We start from the raw sequence: 25,147 nt of genomic DNA, 5'->3' as shown, positions 1-25,147 counted from the left end.
GCTTCAGCCCTAAGAAACAATCCAAACCTCAACAAATTTGACTGCATGAGACTGCCTAAAATTTGGGAAACCTACATCAGAAGACCTTCAGCCCATTCGCCCAAGAATACCAATATTGCCTGCTAGGGGGCACTATCAGGACTTTAGGAGAAATATTAGCTTCCTGCTTCTTCTCTACTTACTGTTTGTTTTGCCTGCGTGCACGAGTCTTGTTCTCAAGTTCCTTGAAAATGGCAAAGTGGCGTCGCCGAAATATTGAAGTATATTAAAATTTATTTTATAATATATCCTAGTTTATGTTGTAATTTACTTAAATTATTTAGTAAAAATGCATAAACAATGTCTAAGCCTTTTCACAAGAATCTTTTTGAACAATAAATACAAAATGTTATATTCAGGCAATGACAATCAGGGAAAAGAAGGAGTAGCCATAGTATTCAACACAAAATATGAGGCTAATTGTTTTGAATGGCAGGCAGTCTTAAGTAGAGTGATGTGGGCAAATATCAGAATGGGGAACTGGACACTGAGAATTATTTGTGCCTAGGGTCCCACAGAAGGTTCTACTAAGGTAGAAGTCTAGGAATTTTTTGAGTCTTTAGAGAAAGTAACTGACAGAATGAAAGAGGAAAAGTTAGTGCTTGTTGGGGGTTCTAAATTGCAGAGTAGGAAATGATTGTGAGACATACAAAAATATTTTGGGAAAATTTGGAGAAAAGAGCAAAGCTAAATAATAATCGCAAATACCTGTTGGATTTCTGCTCAGGACGTGGACTGGTTATTACTAACACAATGTTCCAACATAAAAATGTGCACAAATTTACATGGAGAGAAGAGGCAAGGAATAAGAAAAGTCTCATTGATTATGTTATTGTTGATAGTGATGTTTTCCTACTGGTGTAGGATACCAGAGTGTACAGAGGATTTTGAAATTGGAAGTGATCACCATTTAGTCTTGAGCAGGATAAAATTGAATTTTATATTGAAAAGAAGAACATGTAAGAAAGTTTTAAAGAGAATAAAAGTTGAGCAGCTCTCAAATATGAACTGTAAACTGAAATACACAAATATTATTCAAGAAAAAATGAAAGAGTTTGAGAACAGGAACCAAAACTTGGAGATTCAGTGACAAAACATTGATTGATTCAGCCAAAGAGGAATATGGTGAGGTTGTGTGCAAGGATAGAAAAAGCAGAACTCCATGGTAGACACAGGAAGTTAAAGAGGCAATGAAGGAAAAGAAGAAATATCAAAAGTTCCTGTTAGATAAGTCAGCTTGTGCCTCTTAGAGAATACAGAGACAAATGTAAGAAAACTAAACACTGTGTATTCTTTCACTAAGCGTTATTCCCGCTTCCTATGCAGGGTCCGTGTGTTACTTAGGTGCGACTTCTTGTTAGTACCATTCTCAACTGACCTGTCATCTCTAGCCTGGCACTGGGGGGGGGGGGATATATTTTTTCTCTGTAATAGCGTTTGTTCACGGGGCCGGTTTGCCTGCTTTCGGGATGAAAAATACCAGATAAACTGGTGTAAAAAACCCTACTGGCTAACTTGGCTATGGCTGAGGAAGATCGTCAAATTCCTCACATCTAAAACTAAACACTGTGTAAAACTGGCTAAACAGAAGTCATGGGAGTTGAAATTTTTTTCACTTGGTTAGACTATAGTAAATTTAGTTTAATCATTTATCCAAATGTAAGCAATGTTGCTTACACTTGGATTAAGGATTAAACTAAATTTAACTAAATTAAGGATTAAACTAAAATTAAACTAAATTAAAAGTCCATGGGAGGACTTTGACAAGAACATAGAAAATAAATATGAGGAAGGTGGAAAGATATTCTGGAGATTGTTGAAGAAGCTCAGAAATGGAGGAAAGAGTGCTGTAAAAAGAATTAGAGATGATAAAGGTGACATGAAAATAGGAGAAAAAGATATCCTTGAAGTATGGAGTAATTACTTTGAAAAACTGCTAAATGAAACAAGCAGTGATGACAGCACAGTGGTAAAAAAACACTTACCAGGCATGCAGTCAGGAATACATATGATGTATTCCTGACTGCATGCCTGGTCAGTGGATGATATTCAGATATATTTGACCTGGATGATATTCGACCAGAAATGCTGAAGTATGCAGGTATAAAAGTCTTACAGTGGCTGCACTGCATAGTTCAGAAAGCCTGGACAGAGGATCGAATTTCAGATGATTGGAGTAGAGCTCTCATAGTATCCATATAAAGAAAGGAAAATAAAACTGAATGTGAGAATTACAGAGGTATTTCATTACTGAGTGTTCCTGATTAGATATATTCGAGTATACTTGAGAAACGGTTGAGAAGGATTGTGGAAGAAAAGCTTGGTGAAGAACAAGCTGGATTCAGGCCAAATAGAGGATGTTAGGATCAGAATTTTCACTTTATGACAGATAGTTGAGAAATCATGGGTATATAACAGTGATCTGTATTTAAGTTTTGTAGATCTGGAAAAGGCATATGACAAGGTGCCGAGAGAGAAGCTATTCAAAATGCTACAGTTATATGGTGTTAATGGGGTATTGTATCAAGCAATACTTAGTCTTTATTTGAGTTGTAAGTCAGCAGTTAGAATTGAAGGAAGTACAGGTTTAATGATAAATCTGGTGTCAGACAAGGAGGTACATTATTATCCCCTCTCTTATTCATTATCTATATGGATCACAATATGAAGGAAAGTGGTATTAAACCTGATGTCAAAATTGGAAGTGTTAATCTTTGCTTTATGCGGATGATGTTATACTTCTAAAAAAATCCACTACAAGTTTGCAAGATTCCTTGACTAAATTGAATAACTGTTGTAACAGATATGGTATGAAGGTCAGCATTAAAAAGACAAAAACATTGAAAATATCAACTGCATTGTGAATGGAGAACTTATAGAACAAGTAAAACATTTCAGCTATTTAGGCACGATTTTTAGCGAAGATGGTGAATTAAATATAAAGAGAAACCACAGAATCAACAAAGCTGGTATGGTAGGAAGTCAACCAGTGGCTGGTGGTGTAAATTTTAAATGGGGTGCTTTATATACAAAAAAAAAAAAAAAAAAAAAAAAAAAAAAACCACCCTTTTTTTTCCTAATCAGTAACGAATTTATTAATAAATAAATTGACATATTAAAAAATTACTTTATTAAAAATATTTCATCCTCACCACGATCAAACACCAATAATAAAAGTTTCGTATCGATAGTAATGACAAGCGCAAATGAATATTTGCGTTAGATCGCAGTGTATTTGTTTCGTGTAACGATAATTGAAAAAATGTAATTCTTTTGATATTTTCAACAGAGACTCTCGTCATAATTCTGCCTTGTATCTATAATAAATAAATAATAAATAATTATATGTTATTTTAACAAAATAAAATAAGATTTACAAAAAACAGTTCACCACGAACACGCACCAATGATATATTTTTCATATCTCACAGAAATCACATACCTAAGCATACGATACACTGCCCAAACAGCAGTGTTGGAATGACGTAATGTGCAATGAAAAGCGCAAACGAATATTGGCGTTAGATTGCAGTGCATTTGTTTCGTGTAATGATAATTGAAAAATCTAAGTCTTTTAATATTTTCAACAGTGACACTCGTCATAATTCATCCTTGTTTCTATAATAAATAAATAATTCTAAGTTATTTTAACAAAATAAAATAAGATTTACAAATACACCATGAACACGCACCAGTAATAAACGTTTCATACTCACAGAAATGACGTGTGCAAGCAAGCATATGATACACTACCCAAACGGCAGTGTCGGAATGACGTAACGTGCATTTGTTTTGTTATCTAAAGCATTAATCAGACAATTCCAATTATTAACTATTCAATCAATGTCAAAACATAAGCTGTAACCTTTAACATGTTGTATTGCATTTATATAATGTTGTAAGCATTGTTATTATATATAAACACAAACAAAATTTAATTTTTTTCATTTTTACCTTGTTGGTCCTGCGGTGTTGCAGTGCTTATGTACGAGCCGCCACTGAAGTCAACTGAATAAATTTATATGGAATAAGAGAAAAATTAGTCAGAACACTAAATTAGTTGTATACAAGACAGTGTTCAAACTAATTTTAACTTATGGATCTGAGAGCTGGGTTAGAAGTAAAACACTTGACCAAAGACTAGAGACCGCAGATATGAGGGTCCTGAGAAAGATTAGGAGCATGAACATTTGTCATCAAAGGCAATATCATATTAAAAATGAGGATATTAGGAAAGAACTTGATATTGCCAGCATCCAGGAATGCATTAGCAGAGCCAATCTCAGGTGGTGTGGTCACTTAAGCAGAATGGGAGAGGAAAGATTAACAAAACAAGTTTTCTCTGCCAGGTTGGCAGGAAAAAGACCTAAAGGAAGACCAAGATATATTTGGATTGATACAGTAAAAAGTGCCTCAGAAGACAGAAATATAAGACCTGATAATATTGGAGTCTTGACATTTAACAGACTGATTTAGAGGAAAATTGTTGATAAGAAGTTGTAATTGTGTGAATTTTTCATGTAGTACTATCCTATGTACACCCCTTGAGGGTATATTTCAGGAATTTAATGATAATGATGATAAAAAATAAATAATAAATAAATAATAACATAATTAAAAGTGGAACTACATCAGTTTGTATATTAATTAAATTTTTACAGGCCTGTTGTCTTTAGGTTCTGCTTTTAGCCATTGAACAGGTTTTCTTGTGTTTGCCATCTTCTGTTTTCCTGTACCTGAATGTTATATGGGTTACAGATTGGTCTTCCAAACTCTTGAAATCCATCATTCTTGTTAAGATTAGGATGATAAATCATCTCATAAACTTCTTTGAACATTCCTTCATACAAAGATATGGTTTGATGTTAGGACTGGGTGCCTTTCCAGCCCTACTTTCTTTGCGCATTTGAACTGCATGATCAGAAAGCTGTGGTTTTATATTTATTTTCTGTATTTTTGTGTTAATTTTTTCCTATTAGAAATGTGCATCCTGTTTCCCCTATGTAGGATAAATTACAAGTGCATTGGATTTTGTATACCCCTGGGTTGGCAAGGTGGGGAAGGGATCTTTTAGAAGAGCTGAGTAGGCTTTTTAATTTTGTGAATGGTTTGATTGTTGCCTTAATATTGTATTTATGCAGTTTTATTTTTTCTGATATTCCACTAATGTATGGAATGAGTATGGTATTATTGTAATGCTTTTTTTTTTTTTTTTATCTTTGTAGCATTATTGTGAAGAATGCTGTTAATTGTTATAGCCTTTCTTTATAAAGGTTTTGCTTATAATTTGATACTCATTCTTCAGAGCCTGTTCATTTGAGCAAATTGTTAGGACTCTGTGTTTGAGGGTGCTGATTGTCCCTAGCTTTTGTGTTGGATTTTGGTATGAGTCTCTGTATATGTATTGGCCTGTGTGTGTAGGTGTAGGTTTACGGTGGACCTTGAAGGAAAGACAGCCTGCCTGAGGTAAGACATTACAATTATCTCTAGAAGAGTGTTATTGTTTTTCAATCTCAATGATAAACTGGATAGGATGTATTTATGTTGTTTAAGGTGGCTGGAATGTGTTTAAAGTTAGGCAGCTGCGAGGCAAAATGGTAAATACATCGTCAACACATATGAGCCAAATTTTTGGTTTTAGACTCAGTCAATCTAGACTCATATTTTTCCATATAAAAAGCTGGTGTGTGTGTGTTGGGGGGGGGTGTGTGAAATAATGACTGTACCATCTTTTTTTATATATAGAAATTATTTTGCCACACGAAATATAGTCCGACCACAGAATCGAGAGCTGTTGTTGGCAGACTGCCAAGAAGAGTCAATTCGTGTTGAAGGGGAGAAAGAAATAAGGCGATGTATGAATTAGTCACCAACTCGCGAAATCATGTGCTTTATACGTAAAATTTTCCAACTGTTATACAAGCACAATAGTTAGCACTTTAAAAACTACAATGATCATAAAAGAGAAGTTCATTTTCCGACGTGTAATAACGAACACTCATCCCACAATACGAATTGATTATCCTAATATCGGAATGGATTCTCCTTCTTTTGACATGCGCAGAACTGTCGAAGGGTCTCGTATCTGTGGGCGTACTGTAACCAGAGTGAAGTATGTCGGCAAACAGGGCCATAGATGGAAATATGTTCTGTTGTAGAAGAAACGTCATTGATTGGGACATTCATGAAAAGGGCAGATTTGTGAAAGCTGAACTAAGAAATCTTCATTGTTAAATTAGACATTCTTAATTCTGTGTGTGAAATATTGTGTATTTTTTATATTTATTTTTGTATTATATTTTTATTAAATTTAATTTATTATTTTTTATATATTTTTTACTTAAATTTAGGGGATATTAAATCCCACATAGTTTTAAAACCGAATAAGAAACTCAAAGATTGGAATCAGAGAGTTTCTTGCCGAATATAGTAAACTATAAAGTATCGGCGATACTAGCGTTAGCCAATGCAAGTGATCCTAGTACATAGTACATTACCGGGCAACTCGTTGCAAAGGTGGAGGAAGAAGTTCAGATCACTATTCTTAGGCATTTTCCATAATGTAAAAACACATTTCCTAGGAAATGTATGCTGTTATTACATTATAGAGGGAGGTCACTACCCAGACCAGTTTCAGCCTTTTTTGAGGCTTCATCAGTGAGTAGCTAGACCTAATACCAAAGTGTATAGCGAAAAGAACTTATGTACTCTGCGAACGAGTTTTCCAGACAGGTGCAACCATTAAGTTACTTAAGTATAAAGAGCTAATAAGCTTCATTTCGGCAATGAAAACATTACTTAAATTTAGGGGATATTAAATCCCACATAGTTTTAAAACCGAATAAGAAACTCAAAGATTGGAATCAGAGAGTTTCTTGCCGAATATAGTAAACTATAAAGTATCGGCGATACTAGCGTTAGCCAATGCAAGTGATCCTAGTACATAGTACATTACCGGGCAACTCGTTGCAAAGGTGGAGGAAGAAGTTCAGATCGCTATTCTTAGGTATTTTCCATAATGTAAAAACACATTTCACACATTATATATTTTTAAAAATTTTAAAATTTAAAAAATCATCTCTTATTTGTGTTCTTCTGTTGAGGGACAGAAATAGAGGAACGTAAATGGTTAACAGAGCAGTTATGCTATAGCCGATGATAACTTTGATATTAAGATCAAAATGTCGAGGGTTATTTTATCCTGGATTTCAAATAATGTAATTGCTCCAGCATGTGTTGCGTTTTGTCTCCATAATTGCTATACCTGAATAACACATTACAGTGCTCATGCTCACTTCTATTGCTGCCAATTAAGTTTAATTTATTAGCCTATCATGTATAATCATTTTCAGAATCCTTCATAGCAGTGTTTCTCAATTTTTTGGATCATGCCCCACCTCAACGTCTCAAAGATTTCGATGCCCCCCCCCAGCATAATAGTCAGCCAAGTTCTGAAAAAGTATAATATAAATATGTGCATGTACATTTTCTAATTGCCTCCTAAAATATTCAAATTGTCCCCCTGTGGGGTGTATTTGAATATTTTATTATACCCACATTGAGAAACACTGCTTTATAGATATCTGGTAACTGACTTGGTTGACAGTGTTGACACTGTCTCTGCTCTTCGAACCAATAAGCAATGATGAAGACAGTTGTGTAGGAGTGGCTTAAAAAATTTCCACAGTTGATCTGGAGACTAGCTGTGGAAATCTGGGAATGGAGATATTCAAGTGATTGCTGTTGACATTTCCAAGGCATCTGAACATTCTGGACATGATCAATATTCCAAGGCATGCTGATCGTGTCCAGCATAGCGGCCTCTTTACCAAGCTGCCATCTAATGGTATCTTTCTTGCCTTGGTTGGGTTGACATTTTCTTCTCTGGTTGTTTATTATGTCATGGTGGATGGCTTCCTCTCATCATATATCTCTATAAATGCTAGGGTATCCTATGGTTCTGCTCTTTCACTCAAACTCTTTCTCCTTTACATTAATGACCTCCTCTCACTAATTTTATATTCTGTTCCTCTTCATTCTAAAGATTGCTTGTGTGTTTCATAATTTTCGACAGCTAATGTCTTAATTCTTGTCTTCTTCTTCTGCATGGATTTTAGGCCAAGTAGACTGTTCTGGTCTCATGCCATCTCTTTCTTGGTCTTCTGATTCTTTTTTTCCCCCACTTATTTTGTATTTGTATGATAATTTTGGTAGTCTGCTGTTTTCCATTCAATTTAAATGTTCTAGCCATTTTTGTTTTATGTAGTAATTAATTGGTTTTATTTTCAGGGATTGTAAAATTTCTTCATTTGTTTTATGGTCCCACTTGGTATATCCAGCTGTTTGAATTCGTTTTTCATCTTTCCTTTTTATGGTCCATGTTTCACTTCTGTATTATAGAGTTGGTTTTGACAAGACATTATATAGTCTGATTCTAGTGTGTTTTTGTACTAGGGATGGCTTAAATATATTATTTATTATGCCATTTACTTTGACGAAGTTTGATATTTTGATGTCAATGTCTTCTTCTTCTTCTTCATATGGATAAATCACATTCCAAGTATCTGAAAATATTTACTTGTTCTAATATTTTATTATCTGTCACTATTTTACTTCTTATTGGGTTTTCTCCTTTGAATGCCATTATTTTTGTTTTTTTCTTTAGATATTGTCATATTATATTGTTTTGAGATATCATTTATTGATTTTAATGATCTTTGTAAATCATCTTCTGATGTAGCTAATACTATTTGATCATCTGCAAATAGTAGTGTATCTATCTTCATTTGTGGGGTTATTTGTATACCAAATGGGTTATACTTTTTCTAGATTGTTATAATTTTTTTATATATATATATATATATATATATATATATATATATATATTGAAAAGCAGAGGCGAGAGGGTACATCCTTGTCATACTCCTCTTGATATATCTTTCCATTCTGAGATGTGTTCTAATTTAATTGCTATTTTATTTCCTGTATATATTTCTTGAATGGATTGTAAAAGTTGGTTTGGTATGTTTAAATCGGTTAATATTTTAAACAATTTTTGTCTGCTAATTTTGTCAAAGGCTTTTTCATAATCAATAAAGACCACATGTGTTTCTTTTTGAAATTCTATTCTCTTTTCTATTAATAATTTTATATTAGTAAAAATTAGATCTATGAGGATCGACATTTTCGGAAACCATTTTGTTCTTCTAGTAGTTTGTTCTCTACAATACTGCTTAGCTTCTCTTTTAATATTCCTGCATATATCAGTTGTAATATCCTGTATTCAGCAGACTAATTCCTCTATAGTTATTGCAATTTTCTTTATTTCCTTTTTTATAGATTGGGATAACCAGTTCTTTTTTTCCAAGAGTTAGGAGTTTTTCCAGACATCCAAACCATATTAAAAAATTTCAGAAGTCTTTCATAAAATTTTTCACCTGCATTTTTGTATAGTTCTATATTTATATTGTCTTCTCCTGGTGTTTTCTTATTTTTCATCTTCTTTATTGTATTTTTCAGTTCTAACATTGTGATATTTTCTATTAGGTCATTCTTTGTTTTATAAAATCTTATTTCATTGTTCTCATCTGTCCAGAGATTTTGGAAATAGATCACCCATTTTTCTAAATCTATTGTTTGTATTTTTGTTTTCTTTTATTTCTTTATTCGCTGTATTTTATTACTTTATAGGTTTTGGTTTGTGGCTTAAATAAATCCTTTTCTAGTTCTGTTATGAGATTGTTTCATCTCTCTCTCTATGTTTTTTCCTTACTTCTTGTTTTGCAATTGCACTGTTTCTTTTATACTCTATTTTTGCTTCTGTTGTTTTTGAATTTAGCCATTTCTGGTACCTGTCCTTTTTTGCTTTTATTATATTTTTCTATTTCTTTGTTCCATTCTAGTCCTCTTTTTCTAATCCATTTGTGCTTTAATCCTAAGGTTTCTGTTGCTGCTTTTGTGAGAATTTGTTTCAGATTTTCCCATTCATCTTCTATGTCACTTGATTCATGTGTGGTTTCTGTTTTTAAGTTTGTGCATTTTTGATATTGTTGTCTTAACTTGGGGATCCTGTAATGAAGAAATTTTGTAGCTTGGTTGGTAAGAATTTTCAATTTTATGTGTTTTTAGCCACTTTGGTTTAAATCTAATTTTTGTTGATACCATATAATGATAATGATCAGAGTTTAATTCAAAGCCTCGATATGTTCTTACTTCAAAAATTAATTCCGCTAATTTAAATTGTGATAACGTAGTCAATTACTGATTTGTATCCTCTGGCTGACCAAGTATATTTATGTATTTCCTTGTGTTTAAATGCTGAATTCATTATTGTAAATTTGTAGACTGTATGATTTTGTCATTATTATAAATGACAAAATCATACAATCTACGACCATTTTGATTACATGTATCTTTGAAAAATTTACCTATGTTTATTTTGTATTTTTTGTTTCCTATTCTGGAATTTAAATCTCTTGCTTGTCGTAAATAGTACATTCAAATAGTTGTAATATATAATATTGTTCTTTAGTGATTTATGTACCATAATCATTATACCTGCTTTTGCTCTTTCTTCTTTTTTTTTTTTTTTTTTTTTTTTTTTTTTTTTTTTTTTTTTTTAACCCCACTGTAAATTTGTATATAGTTGTTTGTTTCTTTTGTACCTTTATGATTTTTCCTTTATTTCTTTACTATACATATGTTTATGTTAGCTTGGTTTAGTCCTTCATCAAGTTCCTCTTCTTTGTGTGTAATGCTTCTGACATTCCATGTTGCAATTTTCATTATGTGTTCCTTTTTCTAATTTCGTTTACCGTTCCCTGAATTTCCTTAATTCTTATAGATAAGTTTATACATTGGTTATATATAGCTTTCATTTTTTCAGGAAATGACAATGTACTTCAATATTATTTATAAAAAACTTTAATTAATACCTTCCTATATTTTGGCAGTGTTACATCGCTACCATTAGGAATCACAAAAAACAAAACAAAACATGATATTTTTTAAGCTCTATTTTTTGCTTGCAAAAAAATGAATAACTTCACAGACACCTGTTTGGGACCACACTCGCACAGTAGCTACCATCCTGCAACTGGAATCACCTGTGAGGCAACAGTAGTGCCACACTCTCTCTTTGAATGTTATTAACAGATCTGACTTGCCCACCATGTTTTATGTCATTCCCTTTCACCATTATTAAGAAAAAAAAATCTTTACCTACCTATGGTAAATCAGTACATGTGGCATAGGTTTACAGCCTCTCATTAGTGGGAGTCTCTCTCTCTCTCACACACACACGCACATATATATATATCAATCAATCAAGGGCAAATATTCTGACTGTGCTAGGTGTGCGCCACACATGGAATAGTAATATAACTGATATATTTTTGCATATATTCCCATTAAAGACCCCTAATTGTTTCCTAGCTTTGAAGGATTCTTAAAATTAAACACAATATAATAATGCTTCATGAAGAGGACACTTTTTGACTTGTAAACATTGCATCACATTGCATTAATAGCCTGGGTTTGCATTCAAAATAAATATATCTTTGAGCCCTTTGATCAGACGTACAGATGGTGCAGTGGGTCAAATTCTTAGCGTTCCAGCGGTATCAAACTGCCCAGAAGGCAAGGCAGGGTGAGCACTGTGACAATAGCATCTAGAAATCAGTGACCAATATCAATAGAAATATCAACCAATCTGACTGAATGTCATTTATCATGAGTTGCTGGTTTTGTTTTCTGAGTTTCATCTGTTTTGCATGCATGAAGTGTGAACTGACATGGAAGGCAAGTGTTTATATATAACATAGACAAGTTTTTAATATATTATTTTCCATAAATGTATAACTTTTTTTTGCCCATATTTACAATGGGAAACCGTGTTGACAATCTAATGAATGTCCTGTTTTCTGCCAGAACTTTTGTGGATTGTAGACTGTAATCAAAGGAGATATGCCCATCCTCCACATCCAGACTTGCTGAGCAAATACAAAGATGTAAAAACTGAGTATATGAGACTGTTGAAAGTTGTTGAAAGTGATGTGAAGGCAAGTGATGTGAAGTCATATCACCTTTACCATGAGTTGCCCCAGTCCTGAAGATACTTCAGGTGCAAACTTTGTTTGCTTACACTTGGATAAAGGATTAAACCAAGTATTTAATTTCTTATATCTTTAATTTTGAGTATATGAGACACTTCTCTATTTCACAATACAATGCAGTAGAATGGTTAATTAACTGGATGTGAAGTGCAGTCAAGACTTTTTTTGTTGGTCTTGTTTATTATTTTTCAAAGAAAAAAGGCATTTGGAATAAGAATGGATATTCTGACTTTAATCATTTAACAGCAGCAGTGCAAAAACATGAGCACTCCTTATCATATGTTCAGTCATTTTTAAATCTTAAGATATAAAACAAAGAATTGACACTCTCCTTGACAAACAAAGAAAATCTGAAGTTACCGTCATAACGAAGAGGTAAAGAAAAAATAGACATTTTTAAAAAGATTAATTGATGCTGTATGCTATTTGGTTAAGCAAGAGCTTTCTTTGATGAGTCTGAAGATTTAGCTAATCTAGGAAATTATATAGAATTTTTAAATGTGCTCCGTGATTATGATCTTCTTTTAGATAGTCATTTAAAGCAGTGCTTTCCAAACTTATGGATGCAAAGGCCCCCTTGGAAAAATTAAAATATTTCATGGCCCTATCGAAAAAAAATTCGTAATACAGACATATATTATTATAATAGTTATTGTATTTATATTCAATACAAAACATACACAGCGAATATTGCAAAAATCAAATGCAAATATTACATTTTTAGCATCTTACATGCACATTTGACATGGCACACTTAGTCTTAAAACATTTTAAATTTGTTTTCATTATCTCACGGTCCCCCTCAACAAAGCTAATGGCCCCCCAAGGGGGCCGCGTACTTTAAATCAGCACTTCCCACAGTTTGGGAAGTGCTGATTTAAAGGATTCAACTGTATTTCAAGGAACTTGTTCCACAGTTCAAAATGATATCATTAGTGCTATAGCTGATGTCATTAACACGTTTGCTGCCATGCTACTTCGGCTTAGTTTGTTCCCATACACCAAGCAATTTCACTTCTTCAAGGTCAGTATGGGTAATCTCGTTGCCAGCGGTAAGCATCATACGAGTATACTCGTAGCTGGCTTGTGCAGAGCATGTACCATCTATGAGTATACACAGTTTTGCTGCTAGCTCTACAAGCCAAGCATTTTCACTTCTTCAAGGTCATTACAGGTAATTAATCTTGTTGTGTAGCTGGCTTGTGTGGCTCATATACCAACTACGAGTATACTCATAGTTGGCAATGAACGTGTTAAAGATGTTATATGATATGTTAGTTACACCTCTTTGGTAGAATTTTATATCTAAAATTAGCATTTGTTAAGTGTCTGGATGATATCGAATATCTGAAATGCAATTCAAATTGATTTCAGGTTATATATATATATATATATATATATATATATAAAACTCGAGGCTCCCACTGGCTACCGAGCATGTCCCCAAGGTGGCGAATAAGGGGAAAATCCTGACTACCATCTATTGGATATCAGGGCAGCTTTGAATATATTAAATAAAGAGCCATGGACCAGTGATTTTGAGGCCGGCGATCCCATGTAAAAATATTGCCATTCACCAACCCTCAGTAGGCCAGCGTGGTGAATTTATGACCTAATCTTCCAAGATGAATCAAACAGAAATAAAATGGCCCTCATTTCCCAGAGGCCAGATTGTTACTTCCTACAGCAGCAGACAGTTAAATATGAAGGCAGAGGATGCTAATAATTCCCTGGTAACCAGATCATGCTGCCGTTGGAAACTAGACCTTGGAACTTTAAACTGTAGGACTCTGAGCAGTGAAACCCAGCTAACAGAACTAACAGAAGAGCTAAAGTGACTAAAATGAGACATTCTCAGAGACTGTGTGAAGTTAGATGTAATGATGAAGAAATTCTTCAATTAAAAAATGGAGACATACTATATTATAGAGGCCAAGATAAGGAAAGAATCAGTGGAGTTGGATTCACAATCAACAAAAAATTGAATAACAGCATAATATAATTTGACAGTATATCTGATCAAATAGCATGTATTGTTGTTCAAATCTCAAAAAAGATGCACTCTTAAGGAACATCCAAGTCTATGCACCAACAATAAGTCATACTGATGAAGAAATTGAAGCCTTCTATCATGATGTATCCCAACTTTACAATAAAGAAAAACATCATTTCAGAATTGTAATGGGAGACTTTAATACTAGAATTTGTATACAACAATCAGATGAAAGCTCAATGGGAAATTTTGGATATGGGATGAGAGACAATAGAGGAGAGCTTAATAGAATTTGCAGAAAAAGAAAACCTGTACATCATGAATTCGTTTTTCAAGAAAAAAAAAAAAAAACAGGAAGTGGACATGGAAAAGTCCTAATGGCAAAACTAGTGAAATTCTTAATCCTCAGCAATAAGAAAAACATCTTTCAAGACTGCCCTGTTATAAATACCTTCAACATTGGATGTTACCATCATATGGTACACGGTAAGATTCAAATAAACTGCCAAAAAGAAAGAAGAAAAATGTTTCAAAGATCAAAGCAAAACATAGATGCACACAAACTCAATATTAAAAAATTCGAATTTTTAATATTCCAACATGAACTAAACAATAGATTTAAAAATCTTATTATAGATGACAATGTGCTGAACCATCAGAAAGTAATGACATTATTACCCAAAATCTTTTACAATGCTCACTTGAAATAGCTGGTACCACAGAACAGAAACAAGACAAAATTTCTGAAGAAACAACAGCTCATGAAGAAATGAAGAGAAATGAAACAATCATTTAACCTACAGAATAAAATAGAATATACTGAATTGTGTACAATGACCAGAAAGCATATACCACAGAAGAAATAAGAAAATTCAATTGTAAATTCATATAACAAACAATTGAAAACAACCGTAGTCTCAAAAAAAGCCAAACAGCAATTCATGAACAGCAATAAATGGATAGTTGCAGTAAACTACAAGATGGGACCATAACCAATTATAGATATGCTATTGCAAAAAGAATTGAAGAATTTTATTCAGTATTATATCAGGATGATGAATTAAATGAAGAAGAAGACAACTATGAAATTACTGAAGTGCCACAGATTCTACCAGAAGAAGTTATGTGGAGCATCCAAAGCTTGCGAAATGGGAAAGCTGCAGGTGAGGATGGAGTTATAGCGGAACTTCTAAAAACAGGTGGGGAAATAATCTACAAACTCTTTGCAAAACTATTTACTTTATGCCTGAAGAAAAATGATGTACCAACAAGATGGAAGAAGGCTACCCTAATTCTGATACATAAAAAAGGTGAGATAGAAGACTTGATGAAATACCGACATATCAGTTTACTATCAGTGGTTTACAAAGTGTTTACAAAAGTCTTAGCTCATAGGCTTTGTGCGACTCTAGACCTAGCACAACCAAAAGAACAGTCAGGCTTTCGGAGGGACTTTAGTACAATGGACCATATTCAAAGTTGTACAGCAGATTATTGAATGGTGTAATGAATATCAATTACCACTATGTCTTGATTTTATTGACTATGAGAAAGCCTTTGATTCACTTAAAGCTTGTGCAATACTTAAAGCATTACGAAACCAACAAGTGGAGGAGCTATATGTCAGGACCATCAAATCAGCATACATCAGCGCCACAGCAGTAGCAATTCATTTCAATGGAAAAATCTCTCTCCGAAATTATTCACAGCATGCCAAGAAGAAATATTCAAACTTCTTGATTGGGAAAGGAAAGGTCTGAAGATCAATGGAAGATATTTAAGCCATTTACACTTCGCAGATGTCTTTATCTTTACTTCAACTGTGCATGAATTACAGACTTGTATCCAAGAACTCCAAATTGCTAGCAAAACAACTGGACTAAAGATAAACCTAAAGACGACCCAAGTTGTGTTCAATATCTATGTCCACCAGAAATAATAAAAATCAATAATGATGAAATTAAACAAGTAGATCATTACATATACTTAGGACAATAGATATCAATGGAACAAAATATCATGGATGAAATTAAAAGACGCACAATGCTTGGGTGGAAAGCATTTGGAAAATTACATTCAATATTCAAAAGCCAACTACCATTATGCCTGAAAAGAAAAGTTTTTAACCAATGTATTCTTCCTATCAGGGGCGGCTCGTGCATAGGCACTGCGGAACTGCAGCACCCTGAATTTTTCTTGATATATAAAAAATTAATTTATTTATATTTGCTTGTAATATTTAATTTTATCATCAACACTCCTATACAATTTTATTTTGTATAAAAAATAATAAAAATGCATCTTGTAGCACTTAGGAGGGCGAAGGATGCTAGCAGCACTGTGTTTACAGTGCTGCTAGTGTCCTTCGTCCTCCTAAGTGCTAGCAGCACTGGAAAATTTCACCTTCAGCTCTGCGTGGAATCCTACAACTTTCTCAGGAAAGCTTGCCGTCTGACATCATAGCACTGACACTTCATTCCCCCTTATTTGAACCACCGACTAACTTCTGAACCATGAACCAGGAAAAACGATAAGACAAGGGAGAGCCGATATGGTGCTCATTCCCTTATATTCTTCATTCGAGCGCCCCCTTTTTCGGAGTCCCCTTTGCACATGACCTGTATCTTTTCTCCCCTTGGGTTCATCCCTTGCTCTCCCCTTTGCTGTTATACTCTTGTATTCACGGAATTCACATCAACGTACTTTCTGCGTAAGCTACTGCCTCCGGCGTTACGCTGAACGCGTGGAGTTGTATACCTTCTATGAATTGTTACTTAATATCTATCTGGTGGCTCACAATCATTCTATACAGCTAAAGTGAGGCTTAAATCATATTAACAAATTCCTCTTTTAAGACAATCTCTATTTCGATTTTGGTATGATCACAATAGATTAAAATACATGGTACATAAAATAAAATACAATTTTATACATATGTGAAGAAGTTTCACTTTAATTTCAGCTGATGTGCAGGTATTTCTCTTTGCTTGTGTAGTTTAGTATGTTAGACAATGAATGAATGATTTCTTTGCAAGATTCCTTCATTCAGGATCTAACAGATGCTTCCAGTGCTTTGCTATTAATGGAACCCATGGTCGAAACTATATCTTTCCCATGATTTATTGTCCCTAAAATTCAAGTGGCTTATTTTTCACATCACAATGTTTAGTTTCTAAATGTCGTCAGAGTTTCGCAGGATTCATGCACTCGTTCGACAACACTTCATAACACAAAACACATTGAGGTTTCTGTTCACTTTTATCTCCACAAAAAAAAAAAAAAAACACCGTATTTTTTCTTTGAACTGCTTGTTTCTTCTACTTTAATAGTGTCAGATTTACTCGCCATTTCAACATGTGTATCACAATTAGAGTTAGCATCACCTGCTTCATTTGCTCTTCTTTTCAAAGTCCTAGTTCTAATCCACTTTTCCATTATTAAAAAACATTTCTGAAAAATATATAAATACTGGGGTTAACTCATGACACACTTTTTCCAAGTATCTCTTAGCACTTCTGAAGATATACTGCTTGGTTGAAGGAGGGAAACTTTCAATAATAAAAATCAATAAACAACAAGCAATTGGTTGAAATGTGGATAACACATGTTCACTTCAAAGCTGACAAAACAGCAAGGGAAGGTGGAAGCAATAAAACTATATTGTTGTTCTCTTCACCCCTCTTTTATTATTCATCATTCTGCTGCTAAATTTGTAGCAGCAGAATGATGAATAATAAAAGAGGGGTGAAGCAATATAGTTTTATTGCTTCCGCCTTTGAACATTCTGATGCTGTTTTTTTTTTTTTAAGTCTCCATTTGATTTCAATAATTTTTACTTATTCAATTTTAATTTTTTTTATTTGGATAATTAAAAAATGTATATTTATTTAATTAATTTAAGTCTGCCTGCAGACGACCTGCCCTATCATCACAGACCACAGGTTGAGAAACACTGGTATAGAGACATTTTTACTCTAGTCTTTGGAAACAACAGATATACTTATAAAAATGTATCTGTTCCTGAATAAAAATTAATACTTTTGTGTATTATAAGAAGGTGTTAATCTGCAACAAAATACTAGCATATGTGAGATGTCTATTATTGATAAGACAGAAGGTCTGCTGACACTAAATAAATAAAATAATAATAAATAAAACTAATGAATGTAGAATTTCCGAAAGTGTGGATAATTCTGATAATGATCAGATATTATGTATCCTATTATTGCATAAAATATATACTGAGTTTCAGTAAACAAAAGAAAATTCTTAGAAAATGAAGCAAAATATACATAAACCATAGAAATACACATAACATACACAACAAATGTTAAAAAACGTTTAATTTTCTTGACCAAAAAGCTCTGGAAAGACTTTTAATGGGATTATATTGATCAAGTGCATATAATAAACAACTATGTTATACCAACTAGTTTCACCAACTAAGGCTGTTGGCATCTTCAGGGTACATAACTGATGTAAGGCACTAAAAAGTAAAAAACTGTTACAAACTGTAATCAACCGATTCCAATTATATTAAAGAACAGAGCGCTTACAATACATGCATAGAGTGTACATGATATCACTTGTTGTTATTTAGGAACGTTCTATAGTTGGCACTATAATTCAGTTCTGGCAACTTGAAGGATCTGATAAGGATCTTCCAGATCATGGGCAAGATTAGTCCTTGATTCCTGTTAAGGTTTTGTATACAGCGGGCAACTGTTGTGGCCTCCTTAAAAATTCGGGAGCGGAAGCCCTCCTCCATGTAAGGAATTGCGCTTCTATCCCACTCTATGGTATGGTTCGTTCTTGAGAAATGAAAAGCTAACCCCAATTTTTCTTCTCTGTTATTATTGACGTTACCTATGTGTTCTTTTTGCCTAATTTCAAAGCTCCTTGAAGTTTGGTCGATGTAATTCAAATACCCTGCTCGTGCGGCTTGAATTACATCGGCCAAACTTCAAGGAGCCTTGAAATTAGGCAAAAAGAACACATGGTGACTTCAATAATAACAGAGAAGAAAAATCGGGGTTAGCTTTTCATTTCTCAAGAACAAACCATACCATAGAGTGGGATAGAAGCACAATTCCTTACATGGAGGAGGGCTTCTGCTCCCGAATTTTTAAGGAGGCCACAACAGTTGCCCGCTGTATACAAAACCTTAACAGGAACCAAGGACTAATCTTGCCCATGATCTGGAAGACCCTTATCAGATCCTTCAAGTTGCCAGAACTGAATTATAGTGCCAACTATAGAACGTTCCTAAATAACAACAAGTGATATCATGTACACTCTATGCATGTATTGTACGCGCTCTGTTCTTTGTTTAATATAATTGGAATCGGTTGATTATAGTTTGTAACAGCTTTTTACTTTTTAGTGCCTTACATCAGTTATGTACCCTGAAGATGCCAACAGCCTTAGTTGGTGAAACTAGTTGGTATAACATAGTTGTTTATTATATGCACTTGATCAATATAATCCCATTAAAAGTCTTTTCAGATACACAACAAATTTTACGAGATGATTTGCTGCTCCATCAAACCACATGTATTCCTGCCATGCCTAAATGAATCACCTTACTTTATTTATGAACATTGTTAGTTCATTGGATTAGCCTCTCCGTGTAGTTTTTAACTCAATTCTAAATGTATATGGATATTTATTTTTACTTTACAAACAAATATCTTTCCCTCTCCTCGTCAATTTTTTTTTTATTTATGTCATCTTAAATTCACTTATTCATATCTAGACTTAATGGGATCGCATATTATTCACTCTACCCAGCAACTTTTAGGATACACATATCACAAATGTAATTAATAATAATTCTTTTGCCATTAATGAAAGTATTTCTACTCACTTATTCTTTCCTTTACATTTCCCATTTTCACATGGTTTATAAATGATGGTTCACAAATTTACACTGTTGAGTAATTCAAATATACAAACCAAATAGATCATTCTCCTTTATTATTGTTTTCTAATATATCTTAAAGTCCGCACAGTTAGCTGAGTGGTTACGCACTCTGCAACCATATGCCTGTGAAAGGGGTGTCCTGAGTTTGATTCTCGTCGCTGAAGTGAGGAGCTAAGGATCTTTCTTAGACACAGCCAAGTTAGCCGGTCTTGAGCGTGGAGTGCAGGGTTTTCTCCCCAGTTTATCTGGAGTTTTTCCTCCTGCAAAGCAGGCAAGCCAGTCTTAAGAACACAACGTCGCTCAGCCAATTACACATGGTTGAGGTTGAGGGGTAACGACCCCCACCTTGTAGTGAGTTATGAAACCCAGAAATGGGAGGCCAAGCCCCTACATCGGGCTGTAGTGCCAAAGAAGAAGAAGAACATATCTTAAAACATACATATCCCCTACTCTATTCAGATTTGGTTACAATTAATGATAAATTAAAGTATTCCAAGTTTTCCTACAACTAATTGCATTTTACCAATTAAGATGAGCACTGATGCCCTATGCACTCTTTAAACTTTCATACATTGATAAAAATGCAATAATTTGGTCAAATTAATGTGAATTTTGTAGCGTGGGTTGGTTACATGACAGCACACTCAACTAAAATGGGTATGGGATTCCATTGATATACACACACACACACACACACACACATATACAGGACCTGATAAATCATGCAAAACCCTACTCTTTGTGCAAAAAATTTATTTGCCCATACTACTTTCCATTTATTAATATGTTTCAGTAAGTAAGAAGGAGTTCTATAAAGTGATTAGTGATGTTGCATCTGTTTTTTTTTTGTTAAAAAAATATTATGTTATTTTTTATTAAATAGAGGCATTATATTTTGTCTGGTCAATCTGGAGCACCTCTAATTCCATTTAATAATATCAACAAATGGATTCATTATGATTAAAAAAAAAAAAAACTTCATGTAGAATTAACCTTGCTGGAAAAGTTTGGTGATAGTATTTTACAATTGATGAAACAGGAGGAAATGGAATTGATTAAATAAATAAATAAACAGTCATTATTTTATGCTTGTTTTGTTGGCCTGGCCAATAACACATTCATTCTCCAGTGAGCTTAAATCCCACTGCAGCATGGATGCATGCATGTAGTATCTTTAGGTAGGAGATTGATTTCATTGTCTGGTGTGAAACTGCTACCCTCCATAAGTAAGATGAAAATAGAGTAGAGGTCTAAAGTGACTTGAAAGATTTCAGGAATTTGAAATATTGAACCTGGAATCTTTCATGCAGTGTTATATGGATATGTAACACACCATTGAATATCAGTATTATTATTATTAAATTACAAGAAAACTTATACAGGCAATTCCTGACTTACTTAAATTCAGACTTGCACAGATTATCCTGAAAGGACTACAAAAAAAATTTGACTTATAAAAATTTCATTATCATTCAAGCATGTGCCTTCCTTTCTATTCGATATGGACATGCTGTGTATTTGTATTCATATGCTTTTATGATTTTTTTAGTGTTTGTGTATGCTGGGTACATGACTGGAAAAAGGAACAGAAGTATAAAAGTGAACTCATGCATAAGGGCACTGAATTTGATCTATAGTTGAAAATTAAATTTATAAAGAAAAAAATTTATCTGGTACTTATCTGATAATAATTATTATTATTATTATTATTCGTGACACCTCCAAGGAGTCCAAAGACTCATTGCGGGAGGACACCTATTGTACAACTCTCCGTCTCCACCACCACACCAAACCTCTACCACCAATCAACAACATCAGCGCCATCTACTGCCCACCACCACAGCTGGTATTTTTTGTCTGTAAATTGCATGGGTTCTTCTGTGCTACATACATAATGTGTCCTGCTGCGTATTTAGTAGTTTTCTAAGTTGACTTTTGTGTCACAGCAGGCATTAAAAATGTCTTTACCATAAGTTTTCCCCCTTGCTGTACACACACAAGATTTTTGAATATGATGCTTCTGTAACATAACACTTCTAGGTAATGCAGGTATAGACAGTTGGAGGATGGATCCTATTGCCTCGTGGCCTTAAAACTCCAAAAAGAAATAGATGGTGCTTTTAGTGTTGAGGAGCCTTATGAAGAAAAGAAAGAAGCGACTGTTTTCAGTGATCTCTTGATAATTTTATAAGGAGGGTTGAATGGCCAAATTAAACAATTGCGTTATATTTCGTGATACTATTTATATGTTAATATATTACTTGCATTAATAATTAAATGGTGAAATCTAATTTGCATATGCATCCTGTGAATAAAACTAACAGAAATAGCCTTTAAAAATGTTAATATACTACCTCATACACCTACTGTAAACATGCAAGCAATAAGGTGTGATTGACAAATGGGGGGGAGGGCTTAAATCTGACTTAGTAAAATTCGAGTTATGTCAACCTTGTGGAACATAACCCTTACGTAAGTTGGCGACTTTCTGTATTTGTTTATGGACAGTTGCATGCACCTAGTAAAGTTTTTGTTATCTTTAACCCCTACATTTTTGAAAAATTATGTTGAAAGAAATTTAGAAGAAAAAAGTGGATATATGTTTGTGAATCTGATTTTTGTGTATATGTATTGTAGATATCCATCAATTGATGTATCCAATAACCTCACAGATGCTCACTTGTATATAATGAAGAAAGGTTTGATGAACTATTTAGCAGCTGAAGAGTATGTATATATATTGTTATGACTAATTGGTTATATTAGTTATAAATGTGTGTGCAATAGGTTATTTATTTATTTATTTTGATACATATTGAATGACTATAAGCTGACAGATAAAAAATAGAAGCACTATTTTAATTTAAATAAACTGCATAACTAGTTTCGCCTTCTTAGAAGACTTCTTCAGGTGCATAACATGGGGAACTACCAACCAACATTGCGAGAGAAAATCTATACATCGTGTAGAGCAGGCGTGGCCAACTTCATTCTATACGAGGGCCAATATATAATGAGTGGTAGCGTCATGGTCCGCACACTTTTAGACAGAACTTAAATACAAATAAACTCTGCATTTTTTCAAGGCAATAGTTATATGTATTGAATTACTATATTTGTTAAATCATTTTACTACTGGGAGAACAATATAAAATACTTGATTGATTTAAATATAAGTTTTAAATTAAATTTATTTACATATTTCTGGTTTATTTACATGTAACACAACTTAATGAGAACACTGGGCATTCATGTGCGGCAACAACTTCATCAAAGTCAATTTTCAACAAGGATGACGATATTTGTAACAAATCCTGAAGGTGGTCATCAGTCAGTCAGCTTCTTTGTGACGATTTAACCACCCTCATAGTTGAGAAAGTGCATTTACATATGTATGTTCTTCCAAACATAGATGCAATTCTCAAGCTGAAATCACTCAATGCAGAATATTTTTCCCTTTGTACCAGTTTCCAAAAGTCAATGCCAATCTCCACTCTTGACTGGAAAAAGGGGTCACTTTGAAGGTCACACAACTCCAATTGAATAGTGTCATGCTGCTCTGAAATGTTGCATTTCATTGGGTTAAATAATGTCAGTTGTGGCCACATGTCACTGAAGCCAGAAAATCGCTTACCGAATTGCTCCAAAAGTTGGTTTAACATTGGCACAGAAAACTTGAAGTCAATGTCATGGCTCTCCTCCATCAACTCCCTGCAGGAAAGGAAATGTACCAAGTTTCCTCTGACTAGGGTGAATTTAAAAACCTTCAGTCGACTTACGAACCCATCTAGGTGTCCAACTAAATCTGAGATTGTTTGGTTACGTTCCTGTAATTTCACGTTGAGTTCATTCATGTGGTGTGTGATGTCTGTTAGAAAGGCGAGTAAGAAGTTAAAATGAGGATCACATAGTTTTGTGATTAGTTCTTTGTCTTCTCGTGTTCCTCTAAAAACTGTTTTATTTCCTTTATCAAAGCAAAAAACCGTTTCAAACAGTTCCCTCTGCTTAGCCAACGCACTTCTGTGTGCAGCACTAAATCATCATATTCTGTTTCCATTTCTGTTAGAAAAGAAAGAAACTTGCAGTGTGTCAACACCCAATTTCTGCCCGTAATTAGATTCACACACTTCATTACAGTTTTCATGACATCCTCTATCTCCAGAATAGAGGATGTTATGAAAACTGCTCTTTCCACATTATACATCTCCTGATGTATAATGCAATGCAATACAGGGCAATTGATTCCAGCCTTCCTTAGTAAGCTAACTAAGCCTGTTTGAGTACCACGCATTGATTTGGCACCATTTGTCACAATAGCTGTGGGATTGTTGTAGCTCTTCATTAATAACAGTCTTTGGAAACAGTTCGAATGAAAATTAGAAGTTTAGCTGTATCTGTTATGTCAGTTGATTCATCCAGAGCCAATGAGAAGTAAGCTGAATCTGTAATAACAACACTTTTTAATTTATTTAATATGTGAGAACCTATTTCCTCGACTCTTTTTGTTACAGTTCGTTTTGATAGTGGGACGCTTTCAAACTCACTGGCAATTTTATCTTCCCCAAATGCAGGTGTCATTTTCACAGAACAGTGTTTTACAAATTCACCATCAGATAATGTTTTCTTGCTTTTGCTATCTCTGTGCTTACAACAAACGATGCCAAGAGTGAGCTTTTTTGTATTGATATTGATGTTAGTAAAAATAGATTTCTGAGCACTAACCTTTCTCTTCAAATTACGCACGATTTTAGTACGTACTTGTCCGACGTATTCTTGGTATTTAGCGGCATGGTGCTGTATGTAGTGGTGTTCGAGGTTATATTCCTTGGGCATAGACAATACTTGCAAACACACACATAAGGCACTGTGGTTTGTTGTCGTTATTGTTTATAAACAGAAATTAATTTTCCCATTTCTCCTGAAATGACCTGTTTTCTTCACACATCTTACATTTCTTACTCATAGTACACAAAGGCTGAAGTAACTGACCAGGGTACCAGACTGCAACACTGTTAACTGTGAAACTGAGTCTCTGAAACTGATCACTGTAACTAGAGGCAGAGCAAGTGATTTTCAATG

At 33.9% G+C, this 25,147-nt stretch overlaps 1 protein-coding gene across 7 annotated transcripts in view; it reads left to right on the top strand.

Annotated features, from left to right (window-relative positions):
- Positions 1 to 25,147, top strand: part of eIF2Bgamma (eukaryotic translation initiation factor 2B subunit gamma) — a 234,200-nt gene that overhangs the window by 86,322 nt on the left and 122,731 nt on the right. For all 7 annotated transcript variants that reach the window (XM_090410369.1, XM_090410364.1, XM_090410365.1 and 4 more), the window contains one exon: positions 22,706 to 22,795. In XM_090410369.1, the coding sequence (XP_090266495.1) occupies positions 22,706 to 22,795 (90 nt within the window). The remainder of the gene's footprint in view (positions 1 to 22,705; positions 22,796 to 25,147) is intronic.

This window comes from Typopeltis vanoorti, chromosome 20, assembly GCF_054136105.1.
Source record: "Typopeltis vanoorti isolate ZY-2024b chromosome 20, IOZ_Tvanoo_1.0, whole genome shotgun sequence".
Taxonomy (NCBI): Eukaryota; Metazoa; Arthropoda; class Arachnida; order Uropygi; family Thelyphonidae; genus Typopeltis; species Typopeltis vanoorti.
The sequence above is the reverse complement of the archived record's forward strand: the minus strand, read 5'-3'. Positions and strand labels throughout refer to the sequence as shown.